Source organism: Amblyraja radiata, chromosome 6 (genome assembly GCF_010909765.2).
Source record: "Amblyraja radiata isolate CabotCenter1 chromosome 6, sAmbRad1.1.pri, whole genome shotgun sequence".
In the NCBI taxonomy this organism is placed as follows: Eukaryota; Metazoa; Chordata; class Chondrichthyes; order Rajiformes; family Rajidae; genus Amblyraja; species Amblyraja radiata.
In genome coordinates, this window is record NC_045961.1 from 47,195,540 (window position 1) to 47,214,191 (window position 18,652).

At 43.9% G+C, this 18,652-nt stretch overlaps 1 protein-coding gene across 2 annotated transcripts in view; it reads left to right on the forward strand.

The window, feature by feature from the left end:
• ddx10 (DEAD-box helicase 10) overlaps positions 1-18,652 on the forward strand; it is a 171,714-nt gene that overhangs the window by 124,749 nt on the left and 28,313 nt on the right. For both annotated transcript variants that reach the window (XM_033022708.1, XM_033022709.1), the window contains exon 17: positions 16,670-16,815. In XM_033022708.1, coding sequence (XP_032878599.1) covers positions 16,670-16,815 — 146 coding nt within the window. The remainder of the gene's footprint in view (positions 1-16,669; positions 16,816-18,652) is intronic.

Here is an 18,652-nt window from a genome sequence, read left to right on the forward strand (position 1 = left end):
GAAATCTGCACTTTCTAACCATGTTTTATTTCATCAGGGCACTTTGACCTACAGCAGTTTCTTGTTTATGGTTTTCTCTCAATACATTCTTTAGTAATGCCATCATGTCACTGTCAATATTGGGCTTGGATTATGAATGGTCAAATATTAATGCGAACACTCAGTTAACGAATCCTTTGAAGTAAAATTACAATTAATGAAAATCCTAAAACATGAGAGAGGGGAAAGTGCGTTGCATGGCAGTGTGATCTTACAATGGTGACCCCATTCATTAAGCATCAACAAGGCTGTTTGCAAAAACAAAATACCACAGATATCAACTACCAAAGATAAAAACTAAAAATGCCAGAAATTTGCATTCAGCCCTTTTGAAAGCAAACTATGGAAATCATGTGATTTATTCCTGTGGTTTATGGTTAAATTCCTCCCAGTAAAAATTCAGTTTAATTTAGAAATAAAGCATGGAAACAGGCCCATTGGCCACCTGAGCACGCCGGCCATCGTTCACCCATTCACAATAATTCTATGTTATCCCACTTGCTCTTTGTTACCCAACATTAGCGTCCATTTCCTACATATTGCGGGTAATTTACAGAGGCCAATTAATCTACAAACTCGCGCTTCTTTGGGATCTGCGAGGAAACCAGAGCACGTGAAGGACGGCCACACAAAGAATGCGCAAACATTCACACTGACAGCTCACGAGATCAGGATCCAACCTGAGTCTCTGACACTGTGAGGCAGCAGTGCTATCAGTTGTGCCATTGTGCAAAATAAATTTATTGAGAAAATAAAGTTTCAAGCAGGCCACTAAGAATTTAGGAGATTTAAAAGCATAATATCCATCCAAACCACCCCCTCCTCAGGTACTTTCCCCTGCAACCACAGGAGATGCAACACCTGTCCCTTTACCTCCCCCTCGACTCCTTCCAAGGACCCCAACAGTCTTTATAGGTGAGGCAGCGGTTCACTTGCATCTCCTCCAACCTCATCTACTGTATCCGCTATTCCAGGTGTCAACTCCCGTATATCGCCGAGACCAAGCACTGGTTCGGTGAGCGTTTCGCTGAACACCTCCACTCAGTCCATCTTAGCCTACCTGATCTCCCGGTTGCTCAGCACTTTAACTCCCCTCCAATTCCAAATCTGACCTGGGCCTCCTCCGTTGTCAGATTGAGGCCCAGTGCAAATTGATGGAACAGCACCTCAAATTTCGCTTGGGTAGCTTACACCCCAGCGGTATGAACATTGACTTCTCTAACTTCAAATGGCCCTTGCTTTCCCTCTCTCTCCATCCACAATCCCCTTCCCAGTTCTCCCACCAGTCTTACTGTTTCCGACTACATTCTATCTCTGTCCCACCCACTCCCCTGACATCAGTCTGAAGAAGAGTCTCAACCCAAAACATCACCCATTATTTCTCTCCAGAGATGCTGCCTGTCCTGCTGAGTTACTGCAGCATTTTGTGTCTACCTTCGATTTAAACCGGCACCTGCAGTTCTTTCCTACACATAGAATATTTCATGGTTACTTGTATATCCATTGTATATTGATTGCAGACATTTGTGATTAGTTTTATGACCTGACATTGAGCTGTGAAATTAAAACAGCACAGTATGCTTAAAAGTATAATCTTCATTTGTGTATGTGACAAAGTGCAACTTGAGAGTTGCTTGCATCTGATGCTGCACCGACACCACCTGACTGGCCATGAGACTTATAATCTTGTCTGTTAATCAGTTGGTGTTTTGCACTGCATAGCTAATTTAAACATCTAAAATTATCAGGCCAAACTTAGTACTTCAATAACTACAGAGGGAGCAGCTTGGACTGGCATTTTTCCTACCCTTGAGGTACGTGGGAAGCAAGTAAAACAGTATGAGAATCCTATCCAAAGCAGTTTATTGCCATTCGCTAAATATTTAAAGTAAGCTTAGCTGTAGTAGCAAACCAAATTTCTATAAAGCCTATCACTTCAAAGATGCTGCCTGACCCGCCGAGTTACTCCAGCATTTTGTGTCTTCGGTGTAAACCAGCATCTGCAAGTTCCTTCCTACACACTTTAAACAGTTGTCAGGCCATTGTCACTAAAATTCTAATTTAAAAAATTTAAGCTTTGTTAGATTTTCATGATACTCTCCTTAATTGCTTTGATAAGTACCACTCTGTGTGTTGGTGATGCTATGTAAATACAAGTTGTGGTTGTTCATAGCTCTGTAATTTCTCAATTTTAATGCATGTAATTTATAGCAAAGAAAAATGGTCTCTATGGTGTTTAATGCTTCAAAAAGCCTTCATCCCACCCGCTTCAACTCCCTTATTAGCTTAGCTTCCTTAAGAAATGTGTTCATAAATAAAGCACATGCCTTCAAAGAAGAAAAGTCAAATGATAATTATAAAGCTATGTTCACTCATGAGTGCACTATGGAAACGTATTCAAGCTGCACCGTCAGAGATTCAGCACTTTGTTACCCACCAATTCCCAGAAAATATGATGTAGAAATGTAAACTTAGTAAAAAAGGGCTTACAAAAGATCAAAAGTTTAATTTTACTCTATTAAATCTGGAAGGAAAACTAAATAATGTATTTAATAAAGAGGCCAAAGAGATAAAATAAGGATGTTTTACACAATTGCTTTTATATATATCTGTCAAATATGGAAAAGGTTCTCCACGAACTATCATTCAGGACCATTCTATTGTCCTGGAAGATTTCTAGCTCCAGATCAGAATTTGATGAAAACAGTTACATTCTTTTTTTCATATTTGACTATTCCTTTAGGCCGTATAGCTCCTGGTGCATAAAGAAAATGAGCAATGTTATGAGGCCTTGGAGCAGATATCTTAGTTACTCAGCTGCCGATGTCACAGTACATTACCTATGGTGCTACCGTGTCTATAGATACTGACAGTGACAAATGAATTGGGCCAACAGCATTTCTCCCAATATGTTTGATTTAAATTCCACATACAACGGGCTAAAGAAGAAATGTTTTACCTAGTCAATTAGCATACCATTCCTAAACAATAGTTCATGAAATTCTACCTTGGCAGTTTAATTGGTAGAACCTGGCTCGAAAGGCCGAATGGCCTCCTCCTGCACCTATTTTCTATGTTTCTAACCAATATAAATAAATCCAGGCTTGCTTTAATTTTTTCCTGACTCTCAAATGCCTCAAACTGGAGGAGGTTATATATGGAAGACAATTACTTCAGCCTACTTTGAATATTCCACATGTTTAGATCCTAATTAGTTTGAAACTTGCTGTCATCTGCTTTAATTCCACTATTAGCACTTCAATATGCAGTTCTCCCCATGATCCACCTTGAAACAGAATTATTAAACTCCTGATCTCTTGAAACCCCTGTTTAATGATTACACTCTATCCTGTTTTCCACCAAGGTAAGAGAATTTCTGGGTGCAACGCTGGGAAAGGCTGTTGTTTGGTGCACATTGATGTCTTTGTTCTCCACAGTGGATCCTCACCCTGCCGAACATAAATCAACTGGCTTCTTGTGTGCTAGTTACCCTTCGTCTTCAATAGAGTATATTGTCATGTGCACATGTATTTCAACATAGTCTTGCAACAGCATCATGGGCACTTTGACTCGAACACCTTGCACAACATAAATTATACAAGATTGAAAAAGAAAAGGACTGTACACAAACCAGCTTCCATCAGATTTTAAGCATTTTTGTGTCTTGAGGGTCATAAATTAAAGCATTTCAAATGAAAGCTACTATATACATTACCCAGAAAATGCAGATTCAACATCAATCAAACTTATCTCATTTGTCAAAACATATAATGTAGAAACAAAGAACTGAAGATGCTGGTTTATACCAAAGATAGACACAACAGGCTGGAGTAACTGGAAAAAATACTAGGTGACGTTTCGGGTCGGGACCCTTCTTCATTTGTCTCCATTTATAACCTGGCAGATAGATAGTCTGAATAATTTCTTAATATAGTTCAAGGCAGTCATTCGAATTAGGTTGTTAATAAATATTTCATTTGCCAGTATATTGTCATGGTGGTGACATGTCGAAGAATATATTATCTAATGAAGCCATGCACAAAGAGATTTAATTATCTAATGTATTGCATTAAATTATATGGTTTGCCAAACCCTGAGTTTGGTAGGAAGATGGCAATTCTGGCACCGATGCAGCAAGTAGAATATTTTTTTCCTCACAATTTATTGCCACAATAATGTGAAATCTATTTACAAGTGCAACCACTGAGCAACTAGATTCTTTTAATAAGAAGTATTTATCGTGGAGGTGGCAGGCACCTCTTTGGAGCATTCCCAATGGCATTCTGTACAGTTTATGCTGCTGTCTTCAATTCACCGGCACAAAATGCTGGAAAGGTGCAGTGTAACTATCCACATCTGAAAGATGTGCTCCTCCAGGACACAAAGATGGCCGGGTGAGGAGAGGGGCGACGGTTTGCGGGCCACTCTGGTCGAAAGCGATGGAGGAAGGCCCTGCGGGAGTCTGAGGCTTATCTAGATTGAGAACCTCTCCAGTAGACCAAACGAGCAGGCGGACGGGAGGTTGGGCTCGTGAAAACATAGCTGCATGTGTAAATATGCAAAACGAATTTCACTGTGCGGTTGCATGGTTGACAAATAAAGCACCATGGAACTATTGAAAGGGAGATATGGAGAAACATTTTAACATTACCTTTCATCAAAACTGTTGTTTAAACCTTTTTTTATTTTGGGTTCCTATTTTAGCATTTCTGGTTGATATTTTACAATTATCCATGCAATAACTGTTACTGTTGCGTTGGTATTTAGTGAGGATGATGCACACAAAGCTTCAGTATGTCTTCCCTTAATTTGTGATATTTTGACATTTCTCAAATCTGTATTATTAAAAGATTTCATAATAAAAAGAGACAAATTACTTTCATTAACTATTCATAAAACTAGGCTGATTATTCCATCCCCGTTGGCCAAAAACCTAATTCTTCAAACACATGATATATTTTTGATGTGATTGATGGGGAGAACCTAACATATATTGGAAACGATGATAATGCAGATGCCCCTTAGCTTCTATAATGTTGAATGAAAGTATACTTTGTGCAATCATAAAAATATCAGAAGTGATATTTGAATCCTTTATTAACATTTATACCTTGATTAAATGTAATGATATTATTATCATAGTACAGAATTAACGGCACATTTTATCCTTTTTCATAAAAATAATCCTTACACCAAATTTATCGGTGCTATTGTTACAAAAGTAATTTTTGTGCCAAATCATTTGTGATCCTGGCACAAAATTTACCAAACCCCATGGGCATTTCCCCCAGCACTGCATAATAATAGTATATGTGGGCAGTGGGCAGGTGCTATAGACCTGCACGGGAAGGTAGACACTCCTGCCCCCATGAGTCTCGGGCAGATGGGGCTCGTCAGCCAGGGAAGGCAGTCCATCTAGGAGAGGGAAAACTCTGATTTAAAACCTCCACTGCCTTGTGGCCATATCCAGTTATGGAAAAGGCTCCAGGAGTAAACCTCAAGAAAATCCGGAGTCAGAGCCCCTAAGGCAGTTCGCCGGTGTATACAACCTCGCTCTGGCAGCTCCTGCGACGGCGCTGGTGCCAAGCTGTAATGGTCCTGCTGTTCCTTTGGATCGATCAGCGACGTGGAGAGGGGGGACGTGCTGCTTGGGCAACAGCCTGTCCATATGACATCGCCCAGGCTTGCATCCGATCAGGATACATCACCCATGGTCAGCCATGACCAAGGGGGGCCGTCTAATTACAAACCTTATGCAATTTTTTCAACTTTCTAGAATATCTTTGCTGTACTGATATTTGATCATTAATGGCTGAAACTCAATTTGAAGAAAAATTGTGGGATAAATTACTCATAATACCCAAGTATTTCTAAACTTTCATTTGTTTTTGTTGCTTTCTTCCAGTTGCATGACTTTGTTTATAGAAACATAGAAAATAGGTGCAGGAGTAGGCCATTCGGCCCTTCGATATGATCATGGCTGATCATCCAACTCAGTATCCTGTACCTGCCTTCTCTCCATACCCCCTGATCCCTTTAGCCACAAGGGCCACATCTAACTCCCTCTTAAATATAGCCAATGAACTGGCCTCAACTACCATCTGTGGCAGAGAATTCCACAGATTCACCACTCTCTGTGTGAAAAATGTTTTTCGCATCTCGGTCCTAAAATACTTCCCCCCTTATCCTTAAACTGTGACCCCTTATTCAGGACTTCCCCAACATCGGGAACAATCTTCCTGCATCTAGCCTGTCCAACCTCTTAAGAATTTTGTAAGTTTCTATAAGATCCCCCCTCAATCTTCTAAATTCTAGCGAGTACAAGCCGAGTCTATCCAGTCTTTCTTCATATGAAAGTCCTGTCTAAAAGAACCTCGTTTTCGCCAGGTGACGTGAAAATGTAAAGCTCCAGGACATTTCCTGGGTTCTATTAATGTCATCCCTTCATTTCCCTACATCTCTGTTTTGTCCCTTTTGGCTCTCTCTTCCCTCTCTACACTTGCTATCTTGTCGTTGCTGCCTTACCCCCACTTTTGCTTTTGTGCCCACTCAACTTTCTCTCCTTCTTGGATTTTTGCCTCTGCCCCAAAACCATACTTACTTTTCCAGTTGCCCCTCATTGTTGCTGTTCATCCTGAATGCTTATTCACTTTATTTTCTTTCCTTAGAAAACCAATTTTGATTGTGATCTCTAGCATTTAAATGCACTTTTTAGAGCTAATTCCATTTTTTTACTTAATTGTTCTCGTTTATATTTATCAATTTTTCTGAGCTGGGCACATTTATTGTCAGTCCTTGAGAAGGTAGTGCTGAGCTGTCAACTTGATCCTCTGCAATTCTTATGGTGAATGCACTCCCACAGTTCTGCTGGGCAGGAAGATCCATGTTTTAAACCCAGCAATGATTGAAGACCAGAGATGAATTTTCCACTTTAAACAGTGTGCAACGTGAAGGGGAGCCTGTAGATGGCAGCGTTCCCATGCACGTGCCGCCTTTATTCTCCTTGGCGGTAGAGTTGTGCAGTTGGGAAGTGCTGTTGAATTAACTTGCATTTTGCAGATTATGATCACTGCGCCTACTGAGGGATTGTGTGTGTAAGGTAGTTGATGGGGTGCCAGTCAAATGGGCTGCTTTAATCTAGATAGTTTTAAGATTTGTGAGATTTAGTCACGTTCATCCAGGTTAAAGGAGAATTTTCCATTATACCCCCAAGTTGTGCCTAAACGATGGTGGAATGTCTTTGGGGTTTCAGGAGATGTCATTTTCCAAAGGATACCCAGCCTTTGATTGCTGCCATGCTATTTATGTGGCTGTTTAAGATGAATTTGTGGACAAAGATGACTCCATGGACATAGTTGGTAGAGAACTTGGTAATGGTGGTAATTTGACTGAATATCAAAGGAAGATGGTTTGACACTGACATTTCTTTAAGTTCATAAATTCTAGGAACAGAATTAGGGCATTCGGCCCATCAAGTCCACACCGCCATTCAATCATACAGTAGCTGATCTATCTTTCCCTCTCAACCTCATTCTCCTGGCTTCGCCCATAACCCTGGACACCCTTACTAATCAAGAATCTATCAATCTCTGCCTTAAAAAATATTCATTGACGGCCTCCACAGTCACAATGAATTCCGCAGATTCACCACCTTCGGACTAATGAAATTCCTCCTCATCTCCTTTCTAAAGCTACATCTTTTTATTCTGAAGCTCTGGCCTCTGGTCCTAGACTCTCCTCGGAGTGCAATCATCCTCTCCACATTCACTCTATCCAGTCCTTTCACTATTCGTTCACTAAGGTGAACGTTACTTGCCCCATGTCAGTTCAAGCATGATTGTTTCTTGGGTCTTACTGCATGTAGGCAAGGATCGCTTCATTTTCTCAATTGCAAATTAAATTAAACATTGTGCAATTATCAGCAAGCATTCCCACTTCTAACCTTATGATGGAATGAAAATCATTAATGAAACAGCTGAAAATGGTTGGCCCAGCATCTTGGATATGATTGAAATGGAATTGTTAAAAATTTAGAGAAATAACTCCAGTCCGTATGGCCTGCAGCCATTTTAATGCAAGTAGACATTCAGTAGAATAAATATGGAACTGCAGATGCTGGTTTACACAAACAGGCACAAAGTGCTGGAGTAACTCAATGGGTCAGGCAGCATCTCTGGAGAAAATGGATCAGGGTCCCACCCTGAAACATCACTATCCATGTTCTCCAGAGTTGCTGCCTGACCTGCTGAGTTACTCCAGGACTTTGTGTCCTTTTAGGTACACATTTAAGTAGCCTTCCACTCACATTTATCTTGCTGGCAGAGCTTTGCATGCGTCACCTACTGGATGCTTCTCCAAAAGGTGAGCTTTTATGTTGTCATGATTATTTTATTTTTTTAATTAATATTTTTATTAGAAGCAATGTGCAGTAGTATAAACCGTGGCATATAACATAATACATTCTGTGTACAACTTCTTGTTTTAAATTTAACAATAGAGAAATAACAGAAGCAAGAAAAAGAGAGAAAAGAGAAGATTAAGGAAAGTAGTGATGTGTAAACCCCTGGAGTACCACTCCAGGAGTTAACAATTGATAGTTCGTGGAAGGATAGAGAGAAAGAACCCATAAAGATATAAAAAAAGAGGAAAAAAAGAAAGGAAAAACAATTTATTTTTTAAAGCAAAAAAAAAAACAGAATAGAAAAGAAAAGGGATATACCTACTTCATATCTTTCCACACCCCTCACCTAGAGATGTAACGTTTCAGACATGCTTGTGGTCCACATTTCATGATTCTGAGCATCTCAAAATATTTTCAGTTATTATAAAATGTATTACAGGTGCACAACCTTTTATCCGAAAGCCTTGGGACCAGACACTTTTCGTAATTCAGAATTTGTCGGTCTTCGGAATGGAAATTTTTTAGCGAAGATTTTAATGGCTGGCTCAGTGGTAGAGTGCTCGGCTCATATCCGCAAGGTCGCGAGTTTGCGCCTTGATCCTGGCAGTTACTCGATCGCGAGTTTGAGTTCAATGTCGTTTTTTCTTGCAGAATAAATGTTTGTATGAAATGCAGTGTAGGAGAAGGTGTACTGACTGTGTGGGCAGAACTTTGGAAGTGATTGCCCACCAGTCTAAAAAGCCGCTGTGTCTCCCTGTCCCTGGGATAGCAGGGGGCGATCAAACAGCACAATACCCCCTCCCCCTCCAACTCCAGAGGAATCCGCTCCCCGATGGGCCGCTACGGCGACAAGTGGCAGTTTGCCCACAGCCCGAGCTGCGCCCCCTCATCCGCCACCCCAAGAACAAGACGTACCTTGCACACCATCAGCTTCTGCCCCTACGTGTTCCTCTGGAGTTGGAGCGGGGCTGGGCTGGAGTTGCTGCTGGCTGTGGGTCTCTGGGATCTCCGTGCTTGCAGTGGGCCTGGGGGTCGGTGGGCGGCGGTGGGAGCTGTGGAGCTGTGGAGCCTGTGGACCTACGGACCTACCTCCGTGGAGCTAGCCAGCTTCGGAGCGTGGAGAGCTGCGGGGGCAAGCTGCTGCGACCCGACTCCGGTGGATGGTGACACAGGGAGCTCACGGGTCCCCGGTGGGAGACTGCTTTGCGGGGCACCGGCAGCGGCGACTTCTCCCGCCCGAATTTCGGGGTTGAGAGTGACCTGGAGGGGGGCCTTACAACGCCCGGCGCGGCTGTAAATTGCCGCGGACTTGCTAGCGACCTCCGGGGGCTCCAACATCAAGACCCGGGGCAGGGCCCTACATCGCCCGGCGTGGCTTTGAGTGGCCGCGGACTTGCTAGCGCCTGCCGGGGGCTTTGACCTCGACCGGGAGAGGAATGAAGAGCAGGGGAGAGACAAGTCTTTGCCTTCCATCACAGTGAGGAGGAGACTCACTGTGATGGATGTTTATGTGAATTGAATTGTGTTGGTGTGTGTCTTGGTTCTTTTTTTGTATGGCTGCAGAAACCAAATTTCGTTTGAACCTCATGTGAGGTTCAAATGACAAATAAAAGGTATTGTTATTATTGTATTGTATTGGTGTCCCGTTGGTCCTGACGTCTCCGGCCACCCCCCTGGACTGGAGCTGAGACTGGGAACTGTACCACCCTTGCCCCCTCCCTCTGCAACTGCAAACAACCCCACTCTCCTGCAAGGGCGGTACAGTTCCCGGAGGATGGCAGGTGGCCGGAAGCGTCAGGACCAACAGGAACCCGCTCCCCGATGGGCCCCTACGACGCCCCGAGCTGCGCCCCGTCATTCGCAACCCAGGTTCCTCTGTAGTTGGAGTGGGGCTGGGCTGGGCTGCTGTTGGCTGTGGGTCTCTGGGTTCTCCGTGCTTGCGGTGGGCCTGGTGGTCGGTGTCCAATTGGTCCTGACGTCTCCGGTGACTGGCACGGTCCTGCTGCAATCGCCGACGTGAAGACAGTGCAAAGCCCCCGCGCCGGTGCAATGGGCGGGGAGCTGGAGAGGGGAGGGAAGGGGTCACACACATGGCCGGGAAGCAGAGGGGCGTAGGTGGGGTGAAACTGAAGGGACCGACAATCTGCACTGTGTATCGTGAGTCTACCGTGGGAACGTTTTAACTCAGCGGGCAGGCAGCAGCATATTGTCAATTATTAACCCTCCCGCGCAATATACCCTCACCTTCTCTTTTATGAATGGGGATTTAGTTCCCCTTTCTTCGAGGACCGACTGGAGGTTCCGCTGTCACCTCTGCGGGCCGCCCTCGGTGAATGTTTTCAAGGACCTTTCTTCAAGGACCGAAAAAATGGCCGCTATTCGGAGGTTTTCGTTATTTGGATCTTCGGATAAAAGGTTGTGCACCTGTAATTGGGACAAATGGATAACATGCTGCCATTTTCCAGAAACTAGCTCGGTGAATAATGTCCATTTGCTTTTGTAGGCATTAGTTGATGGTGAGATGTTGAAGCACTGGAGAAGTGTGCTGTTCCTCTTCCTCTTCCATATAAATTAGATCCATCAGTATAGGCAGACTGGCCTCTGTTTAATATTTCAGCCAAAGGGCAACATTTTTGACAATGCTCAAGACAGCATGTGGAAGAGCTCAGCAGTTCATGTGGAAGTATCTGAGGAGGTAAAAAGTGTATGTTGACATTTCCAGTTGAGACTGTGTCAGTCCTGTTTGACCCACTGGTTCTTCCATGTTCTGATTTTTGTTCCAAATTCCACCATTGTCTTCAATTTTGAGGTTTAGATGCTTTCTCAGTATAGGATATCAACTAGATTATATTCAAGGTCTGAATTGGCTGAATCTTATGGCATTATGCCGAAGTAAATCCCCGGGAGTCATTCTTTTATACTGTTCCTCCATAATTGCAAATTATTAATGGGAAGTCATCAATTATAAAATGATAGGTATTGGTACCTGTTCATACCTGGTAGCCAAAATTATTTTTACTTTCTCTTTTGGTTCCTTTCCTCCAACCCTTCCGCATAAGGCACCAATCATTCACAATCAAAAGGCAGCTTGTGTTCTTCCTGATATTAGTCAATACTGTGTATCCACTGTCTTAGCCTGTCAAAGATAGTGATTTAATGACAGGAATTTTATTTTTATTTTCTACAGTAAAGCAAAAGCATAAGTGTAAACCTATTGTGGGGAATTATGAATTTGAACTCTATATGCTGCACATCGATCAGGAATCTTACGATTTTTGGAGAAGGGGGAAGAGATGTATCTAAATTGCACTTCTATTTTAAGTCAGAACTTGTTATATTTGTGTGCTGGCTGAAATCTGACAACAGTCACTTCTGGGACTGTGTGTGCTTGTGTGTGTGTATAATTAATTTCTTACATCAATTCATATTCAGGAACAGACAATTTGGGAGAAATTATTGCTGTTGTAGAGATTGTATTTATGCCGTTTATAATTAAATACAGCTTTTTGCATTGCATTGCATAGAATTTGGGGTAGACACAAAATGCTGGAGTAACTCAGCGGGTTAGGCAGCATCTATGGAGAAAAGGAATGGGCGACGTTTCGGGTCGAGACGGTCTGAAGAAGGGTCTTGACCCGAAACGTCGCCAATTCCTTCTCTCCATAGATGCTGCCTCACCCGCTGAGTTACTCCAGCATTTTCTGTCTACCTTTGATTTTACCAGCATCTGCAGTTATTTCTTATACATAGAATTTAGGGACAGGTAATATTCTTTGTTAACTAAGGCGGCATAATTGCATATTCAGGGCAGACCCCTGATATCTTATTGGGAAGTTTGATTTAAATTGCTGCTTTACTCCATATGCTGAAGGCGATGCATCTATTGCATTATGTTCGTGCCCTTTTCACTGTTACCTCAACTTGACAGATTAATTTGATATATTTTTACATTTCTTAAAAACTGTTGCCTCATATCATAAAGAATAAATGTATTGGTAGACTTCAAATTCTGGAAATTGAGTTTCCATTTGCACAGGTACTATTGTGTGATTTTCATTATGATCCATAATTGAATAGAATTTTTAGCTTTGTCCATCAGTTTTATATCTCAAGTATAAAATGAGCTTATTGGATATGGGCGATGTTTTTCTTTCTCTGCAGCAAATCTTCAGTTTCATAATTCAGGTCATAAAAGGACATTAATGTAGATTGCAATATTGGTGACAGGAGTTACTGAGAAGTGTCACCTTTGTGAACTATTTGGGTTTATTATTGTCAAGTGGACCAAGGTACAAAAAAAGTTTTGTTTTGTGCACCATCCAATCAAATGGGATGATGCTGTACATGAATACAATCAGGCCAAACGCAAACACAATAGGTAAAGTAAAGAGAAAGATAGTGTGCGGAATATAGTTCTCAGCATTGTAGCTTAGCAGTTCCGGAGATCAATGCCTGCCGTGAGGTAGGTTGGAAAGTCTGTTACTATTTGCAGTATTGATTGCTGTTTTTAATGGAAGGAATATGCAAACATGAATTTCTTTCACATCCGTATATTCCCATACATTGTATCCTTTAACTAAAATCAGGGATGTTACAGAATAATTTGATACTGCAGCTCATGCAGAGGAAATCAAACTCAGCAGGAGGCAGTTAGAAATCAGTATGCAACATTTTTAAGCACATAAATGTTGCTCTGAGTAGAAATATAATTTATTGCAGTTGTATACTGAAAATGACCATCTATCTATCTATCTATTCTATCTATATTATTATATAAAAGTCTGTGGCTGCCGCCTACCGTCCGTCCGTCCGGCTGCCTTTCTTCCTTTTGATTTGTTTCCATCGTGTGATGTCACAATGCCCAAAGTTCACATATGTCCAATCGGAATAGATACATTTACATATGCCTTTGCAGGAGCCCCAGCCCATGGTGAACGTTCCATTGTGTGATGTCACAATGCCCAATGCTCAAAGACATTCTTGCCATAGAGGGAGTACAGAGAAGGTTCACCAGACTGATTCCTGAGATGTCAGGACTTTCATACGAAGAAAGACTGGATAGACTCGGCTTGTACTCGCTAGATTTTAGAAGATTAAGGGGGGATCTTATAGAAACCGATGTTGGGGATGTCCAGAACAAGGGGTCACAATTTAAGGATAAGGGGGAAATCTTCTAGGACCGAGATGAGAAAAACATTTTTCACACAGAGTGTGGTGAATCTCTGGAATTCACTGCCACAGAAGGTAGTTGAGGCCTGTTCATTGGCAATATTTAAGAGGGAGTTAGATGTGGCCCTTGTGGCTAAAGGGATCAGGGGGTGTGGAGAGAAGGCAGGTACAGGATACTGAGTTGGATGATCAGCCATGATCATATTGACTGGAGGTGCAGGCTCGAAGGGCCGAATGGCCTACTCCAGCACCTAATTTCTATGTTCCTAAGTCTCCCTCTTCTCACACCTCTCCCTCTCCCACCCATCCCTCTCTCCCCCACCCCCCTTCACTCTCTACCTTATCCCCTTCCCTCTCTCCCCCCGCCCCCTTCCCCCTACCCCTCTGTCCCTCTTCCACCACTCTCCCTACACCTCCCTCCCCACTCTACCACTTCTCTCCCTCACCCCACCCCTTTTCCTCCCCCACCCCTCTCTCTCCCCCTCCCTTCCCCCTCCCCCACACCCCTTCCCCCTACCCCTCTGACCCTCCCCACTCTTCCACCTCTCCCCCTCCCACTATCCCTCCCCCCTCTTTCTCCCCTCTCCCCCCCCCTCTCTCCCCCTCCCTCCACACTCTTACCCCTCCCTCCTCCTCTCCGTCCCCATCCCTCCCCCCCACATCTCTCTCCCCTCCCCATCCCTCTCTCCTCCCTCTCTTCCACTTCACTTCTCTCCCCCCTTCCCCCTCCACTCTCCCTCCCCACTCTTTCCCCTCTCCCCCCCCCCCCCTCTCCCCTTCCCTCCCTCCTCCCCTACCTCCCCATCCCCCCACCCCCTCACCCACATCTCTCTCCCCATCCCCCTCTCTCACCCCCTACCCCGCTCTCCTTTCCCTCCCAAATCTGTCCCGTTTCCTCCTCCTCCTCTCCCCTCCCTCCCCTCTTCTCATCCCCCCTCCCCCCACCTGTGTGTTTGGAGGGCGGATAATGTGAGTGTGATGCCTCAGCCCCCCCCCCCCCCCCCCCCCGCAAACGCCGTTGGGGAAACAGACCCAACGGGTCTGTACTTGGTCTAGTTATTATATAAAAGTCTGTGGCTGCCGCCTGCCGTCCGTCCGTCCGGCTGCCTTTCTTCCTTTTGATTTGTTCCATCGTGTGATGTCACAATGCCCAATGTTCACATATGTCCAATCGGAATGGATTCATTTACATATGCCTTTGCAGGAGCCCCAGCCCATGGTGAACGTTCCATTGTGTGATGTCACAATGCCCAATGTTCACATTTGTCCAATCGGAATGGATTCATTTACATATGCCTTTGTAGGAGCCCCAGCCCCTGGTGAACGTTCCATCGTGTGATGTCACAATGCCCAATGCTCAAAGACATCGTTGCCATAGAGGGAGTACAGAGAAGGTTCACCAGACTGATTCCTGGGATGTCAGGACTTTCATATGAAGAAAGACTGGATAGACTCGGCTTGTACTCGCTAGATTTTATAAGATTGAGGGAGGATCTTATAGAAACTCCTGATTACATTTCGTCGTGTTTATGTACACATTTTTAATCAAATCCTTCTCACCCCTCCCCCCCCCAATATTTAAAAAAAAACTGGCTACTCACACATAGAAGCAGCCACAGCCCCAGCCCCTGGTGAACGTTCCATTGTGTGATGTCACAATGCCCAATGCTCAAAGACATTGTTGCCATAGAGGGAGTCCAGGGAAGGTTCACCAGACTGATTCCTGGGATGTCAGGACTTTCATATGAAGAAACACTGGATAGACTCGGCTTGTACACGCTAGAATTTAGAAGATTGAGGGCGGATCTTATAGAAACGTACAAAATCCTTAAGGGGTTGGATAGGCTAGATGCAGGAAGATTGTTCCAGATGTTGAGGAAGCCCAGAACAAGGGGTCACAGTTTAAAGATAAGGGGGAAATCCTTTAGGACAGAGATGAGAAAAACATTTTTCACACAGAGAGTGGTGAATCTCTGGAATTCTCTGCAACAGAAGGTAGTTGAGGCCAGTTCATTGGCTATATTTAAAAGGGAGTTAGATGTGGCCCTTGTGGCTAAAGGGATCAGGGGGTATGGAGAGAAGGCAGGTACAGGATACTGAGTTGGATGATCAGCCATGATCATATTGAATGGTGGTGCAGGCTCGAAGGGCCGAATGGCCTACTCCATCACTTAATTTCTATGTTTCTAAGTTTCCCTCTTCTCACCCCTCTCCCTCTCCCACCCATCCCTCTCTTCCCCACCACCCTTCACTCTCTACCCCACCCCTTCCCTCACTCCCCCCGCCCCCTTCCCCCTACCCCTCTGTCCCTCTTCCACCACTCCCCCTACCCCTCCCTCCCCACTCTTCCACTTCTCTCCCTCACTCCACCCCTTTCCCTCCCCCACCCCTCTCTCTCCCCCTCCCTTCCCTCTCCCTCCCCTCTTTCCCCCCACCCCTTCCCCCTACCCCTCTGACCCTCCCCACTCTTCCACCTCCCCCCTCCCACTATCCCTCCCCACTCTTTCCCCCCTCTCCCCCCACCTCTCTCCCCCTCCCTCCACACTCTTCCCCTCCCTCCACACTCTCACCCCTCCCTCCTCCTCTCCGTCCCCATCCCTCCCCCCCACATCTCTCTCCCCTCCCCATCCCTCTCTTCCACTTCACTTCTCTCCCCCCTTCCCCCTCCACTCTCCCTCCCCACTCTTTCCCCTCTCTCCACCCATCCCTCTCCTCTTCCCTCCCTCCTCCCCCCCCTCCCTCATCCACATCTCTCTCACCATCCCCCTCTCTCACCCCCTACCCCGCTCTCCTTTCCTTCCCAAATCTGTCCCGTTTCCTCCTCCTCCTCTCCCCTCCCTCCCCTCTTCTCACCCCCCCACCCCCCACCTGTGTGTTTGGGGGGTGGTTAATGTGTGTGTGATGCCACCGCCCCCCCCCCCCCCCCCCGCAAACGCCATTGGGGAAACAGACCCAACGGGTCTGCACTTGGTCTAGTATTTACTTATTTTTAGATGGCATTAAAAAATCATATCGCAAGATAGCAAAGCTGAATATTGTTGATTTTCCTTGTTATTTTAGCAATCTGAAGAGGAAGCTGTTGCTTACCTGGAACAGAGTGATGGGGAAGAAAGTTTTGATCCATCTGATCTTCCTGATCCTGATAAATACAGAGATTCTGAGGAGAATGATGACAGTGGTGCGTCGGAATCCGAAGAAAATTGCAGGTTAGTTCACTTTTCTGCAGTGGATCTTTGCTTTTTCATTTCATACCGAAAACTGTTTTGCTCTTGCTCAAAAGTGAATAGGACTCCTATGAATATGTTCCCTGAATACCAGTAAATAGTTCAGTTACCAATATATTTAAAAGTTCCAAGACCCAGTATTTTCAGTGTATTTGGTAATCTACACACCAAAGGAAGAAACTGGTGTTTAGAGCTTGTGCCAAATTATATTGCCAGCAACAAATGTAAATAGAAACTTAACGAAATGGAAAATGGAACATTTAAGTCACGCTCCAGTAAGTATATTGGTGGCAATACCAGTCTTGGATAAAGCACATTTAAAGACTTTAAGATGTATGGAAGTCACCAGAATGATTTGTACAATGTAGAATGATTTGTCCAATGACTGAGTTCCTTTGCAGCTACAGTGAAGGTATAGGATATTGAATTCAGTTACTTTCTAAATAATTGCCATTTAGGCAATCTGTGCATTGTTTTTGTCAAAAAATTCTTCCATTGTTCTTATAATTTTTCTCTGGTTCTGATAGGCAAGTACTTGCTTAATTTAACATTTTGCCTTTGTTATGGAAAATGTCTGTGTTCTGCTGGCATTATTAATTTTGTTGCTTTTCTTTTTAGTTTGTTTTTCTATCATCATTATGTGTCGGTGTTTGTCTTTATGATTGTTTGTGCAAAATGTAACTCAAGGCTTTCATATATTAATGTTATATGTAATATTGAAAAACATGCAGGAATGTTTGTCTGAAGAAGGGTCCCAACCCGAAACGTCACCTATCCATGTTCTTCATAGATGTTGCATGACTTGTTGTTACTCCAGCACTTTTTGTCCTTTTGTATATTAACCGGCATCTGCAGTTCTTTCTTTCTACATATGGAATGTTTGTTGATGATGCTTTACTGCTGAGGTATTGTATATGTCCTAAAAATGCCACTTGTCTTTGTTCTTTTCAGTGTCCCTAGTTCACAGTGCAGAGAGCTATTCTGAGATTTGTACTAGTACACCCCTCCCCCCTCTCCCCCCACTTATACCCGATCTTAATTCCGGCTTGATAATTGCAAAGTGCCTTGTTCACAGCCTTTAGGCTGAATTGCTGATTTAATGATTGAATGCATTTTCCCAAATGCTATAAAATCATTTTTCATACAAACAGTCAGCACCTGCAGTCAGGATCCTACAAGGGTCTCTGATGCTGTGCCACCATGCTGCCCAATATTTCACTTCATTAACTACTTGTTGACTTTCTGGGGAAAGTACTCTCACAATGTTGTTGGGAAGTGAGATTTTAGATCCAAAGATAATGAAGGAACAGTGATGTATTTCCAGGTGCGAGAGGTGAGGAATGTGCAGGTGATAATGTTTTAGTTTTCCTTTGACCTTGGTGGCAGAGCATGCTGGTTTGGAAGATGCTGTTGAAGTTGCCTGGGTAACTACAGTGCATAATGTAGGTGGTGTTACTGCAGCTAATGTGTGACAGTGCTGTAGAGCATGAATGTTTAGGGTGTTGACGGGGTGACAGTCAATCAGGTGCTTGCTGCTCGATATTCATGAGAATCATGGCATTGTACTCCGTGTTTCTGTATTTCCTTTGGACATAGGAGGAGGCCCATTGATTCAATGCCACTGACAGACCTATCACATGTTTTCACCTCCTCTAACCTATTCTCTTCACATTCCCATCACCTTGCCCCACCAATCATCTACCCTCCAGCGGTAATTAATTACAGTGTCTAATTAACCTATCATCCCATAGCCCTTTGGAATACGGGAGGAATCCCATGTGATCACAGGGAGAAAGTTTAAACACTACACAAACAGTGG